This window comes from Chelonoidis abingdonii, chromosome 1 (genome assembly GCF_003597395.2).
Source record: "Chelonoidis abingdonii isolate Lonesome George chromosome 1, CheloAbing_2.0, whole genome shotgun sequence".
Lineage (NCBI taxonomy): Eukaryota > Metazoa > Chordata > Testudines > Testudinidae > Chelonoidis > Chelonoidis abingdonii.
The window spans coordinates 361,641,730-361,645,188 of record NC_133769.1 but is presented as its reverse complement, the minus strand read 5'-3'; the positions used below and the strand labels follow the sequence as shown (position 1 = coordinate 361,645,188).

General features: G+C 44.3%; 1 protein-coding gene and 1 long non-coding RNA gene across 4 annotated transcripts in view; one reads left to right on the top strand and one right to left on the bottom strand.

Moving 5' to 3' along the window:
• The window catches only part of MAP6 (microtubule associated protein 6), a 69,102-nt gene that overhangs the window by 5,048 nt on the left and 60,595 nt on the right, over positions 1-3,459 (bottom strand). The window contains exon 2 of the mRNA XM_032796781.2: positions 419-632. Coding sequence (XP_032652672.1) covers positions 419-632 — 214 coding nt within the window. The remainder of the gene's footprint in view (positions 1-418; positions 633-3,459) is intronic.
• The window catches only part of LOC116834575 (uncharacterized), a 48,905-nt gene that overhangs the window by 30,122 nt on the left and 15,324 nt on the right, over positions 1-3,459 (top strand). For 2 of the 3 annotated variants that reach the window (XR_004375987.2, XR_004375985.2), the window contains exon 2: positions 1,140-1,187. The exons of the other annotated variant lie outside the window; for it this stretch is intronic. This is a non-coding gene — a long non-coding RNA (uncharacterized LOC116834575). The remainder of the gene's footprint in view (positions 1-1,139; positions 1,188-3,459) is intronic. 3 annotated transcript variants of the gene reach the window in all.

Below are 3,459 nucleotides of genomic sequence, written 5' to 3'. Positions count from 1 at the left end.
TGTTAGTCTGAATCTGTAAAAGCAGCAGAGAATCCTGTGGCACCTTATAGACTAACAGACGTTTTGGATCATGAGCTTTCGTGGGTGAATACCCACTTCATCAGATGCATGTGAATAGTCTACCTTAGAGATCAGGGAAATGTGAATTGAAAGAGATTGTCCTGGGGCCAGATCTTGCACCTGTAGCAATCCAGCATCCCACCACTGACTTCAGTGCAGTTATATTGATCTACACCAGCTTAGGATTTGGCCCCATGCTTCTGACTGGGGTGTCAGAATGATTCCTAATAGGGTTCTCGGCCAGAAATGACTAAGCCATGGGAAGTGGAATGAAACTAAGTGGTGCTGTGAAGTCTTCATAGCCATGCGCTGCTGCAGGCACCTGCTGGCCCTTGTCCCCTTACGCTGTATTTCTCACCTTTGAAGATTCTTGGAAGGGCTCACTGTACAGGCTGCGTATCCTCCTGCGATCGATGAATTTGTTATCGGCTAGTACAGGCTTGTTGGGCTCCCCCTTGAACTGAGAACTGTAACTGGTTTCGTGGCTCACTTTCTCGTCCGGGGGCTTGTACTGGGACTTAGCTTTTATAAGCTTAACTCTGTTGACGTCTATCCAAGGTCTGAATTCATTTCTAGGGTTCAAAAAGAAACAGGAGGCAGAAATTAAAACAACGGGAAAATGGGTGGCTTGTGGAAACTAAGCCGACTCCCTTTCTTAGCGGACATCTCATTGGATGGCCCTTCCCCTGCTGTATATTTTGCATGCTGAAAACCCTGTGCCATAAACATATGGGGCCAGATTTGCCAGAACTCAGCATCCAACAGCTTCCATTGGGCTTGATCCATTGCCCATTGAAGTCAATCGGAAAACTCCTACTCGGATCTGGGCCTACTGAAACAAAAGTCGCCACTGGGAGGCTGAAAATCTGATCACTGTGGATGCTGAGCCCTTTTGAAAATCTGGTCTGACCTCAGTGCCTCTTAAATCTATATTGCTTCACCTCTGCTCTCGAAAGCCCAAGGAGAGATTCCTGACTCTTACATGCAATTATTCTTATGATGAAAATTCATATGTAAAGAGATAGAGGAACGTGCAGGTTTACTGGATGTCACAATAAACTTTTGGTTTCCCATTGCAGCACGCAAGCATTGTTGTCAGCGAGCTTACCTGTATGAGAAGCAGCTAGGTGAGTGTCAAATGTAAAGAGTCCAATGTTTTCTACAATCGCCACTCATCTTGGGATTGCATTGCACCATTTGCTCTATATTGCACCACAATATATACATTAAAGCCCTTGTTTAACACATCCCTTCTACTGTACAGCTATCAATTATGTGAGGGTTTTTTAGGATTCACCCATATTGCAATGTGTACCAAGCACTGGTAGCTACACCTCTGCTTCTCTTCTTCATTAGCCCCTGAAGGCAAATACTAGAGATAGTGGAAAATTTCCCATCAAAACTTTTAGTGGTGGGGAAATGGCTTTTTGATCAATCAGAAATTTTTTAAAGACTCCATTTTTGTTAAAAAATTTGCAGGGATTTTGGGAGAAAAAAGCAAGCAAAACTTTGTTTTGTTTTCACCAACCAAAAAAATCCAACAGTTGTAAACCCAACATTTTCCATTAAAATTAAAATCCACAACCAGGAAAATTTTCAAACAAACTTTTGATAAAAAATTTTTTTCATCAAAATTATATTCAACAGAAAAGGAGAATCATTTCCTGACCAGCTGCAGGAAACACAAAATCTGAATCCCAGGCTATGACATCTCCTCACCTACGGGTGAAATTCACCTGTCCTCAGGGAGCCAGCACAAGATCTGTGCATCAGTTATGTCCTAAGTGTTCGAGTAGGATGCCAGCGATGCCATAACCCTCTGCACAGGGGTGAATTTCATCTACATAGCACAGCACTTGTCTGTTTTTATGACTCTTGAAAGAAATTAACCCCTGGATCAACTCCTGTCCCTCCTGCTGTTGGTGCTACGTCTCTGTGGGTGCTATCAACCATCTTTGACTTTAGTAAAAGCTTCCAGTAATTAGTAATTTAATTTTTAACAATATCTTTCACTTGAGGATCCATTTGTTCTTGTATTTACAAGCCTCTTGCTTCTGCTTCCTCACGGAATGTTCCTCTCTCTGCTTCCCCGCCTCTTTTCTCTGCCCATCTAGCATTTTTTTTTTACCTTTATGCAATCACTGTTGGTGAAAGAGCCTTCTCCTTTGCAACTCTTACCAGTTGGAACAGTCTCCTTGTATCTCTACGCCACCTCAACTCCCTATTTTATGGCAGATCTCAGCTAAAACCAAATTTATGTCCTTTGCCTCTACTTCTTCATTTCTCTCCCCAGATGTAATTATTTAACCCTTTCATTGTCTGGCGGATTAACTATGCCGACGGGAGAAGCTCTCTCCTTTTGGCTTAGAGTGTCTTCATTAAAGTGCTACAGTGCGCCAAAGCAGCATTTTAAGTGTAGACCTGCCCTCAGTAACACGCTCTGCTGCCTGATAACCTCTGCAGTGGTGTTAATTACCCACTTCATTTTAAGTGGTCTGCTACAGCATATGTGACCCCCTGAGGCTTAACAATCTGTCCTACTTTGTATTTACCTTCTCCACACCTGATGCAGTGCTCTGTGTAGCTCAAAAGCTTGTCCCTCCCACCAAAAAATGTGACTTCACCTACTTTGTCTCCTGGGACCAACACGGCTCCCACAACACCACAACCAAGCTTGCAGTGTCAAGACATAAAGCATAACAAGGTGAAAGCCTGTTTGTGGCCACCACTGAACAAATTAAAACGAAGCTCTTATTTGACAGCGTTTGTATGGCCAAGGGATGCTGCTTTCAAACAAAAACTGAGGCCTGGGCTACACTATGACTTTAGGTCGAATTTAGCAGCATTACCTCTTTTTAACCCTGGACCCGTCCACATGACGAAGCCTTTTTTTTCGACTTAAAGGGCTCTTTAAATCGATTTCTTTACTCCACCTCCGACGAGGGGATTAGCGCTGAAATCGGCCTTGCTGGGTCCAATTTGGGGTCGTGTGGACGCAATTCGACGGTATTGGTCTCCGGGAGCTATCCCATAGTGCTCCATTGTGACCGCTCTGGACAGCGCTCTCAACCCAGATGCACTGGCCAGGCAGACAGGAAAAGGCCCACGAACTTTTGAATTTCATTTCTATTTGGCAAGCGTGGCGTGCTGATCAGCACAGGTGACCAGGCAGAGCTCATGCAGAGCTCACCAGCATGATGTGCACATTGCCAGGGCACATTGCTCGGCCTGTACTTTGTGAGGAGTCTATAACCATGTCTATGTCCTCATCACTCCTCGTCCGGTTTTGTGCGAAACAATTGTTTGCCTTTGCTCTGACGGAGGTAGGGGTGACTGACGACATGGCTTACAGGAAATTAAAATCAACAAAAGGGGTAGCTTTGCGTCAAGGAGAAATAC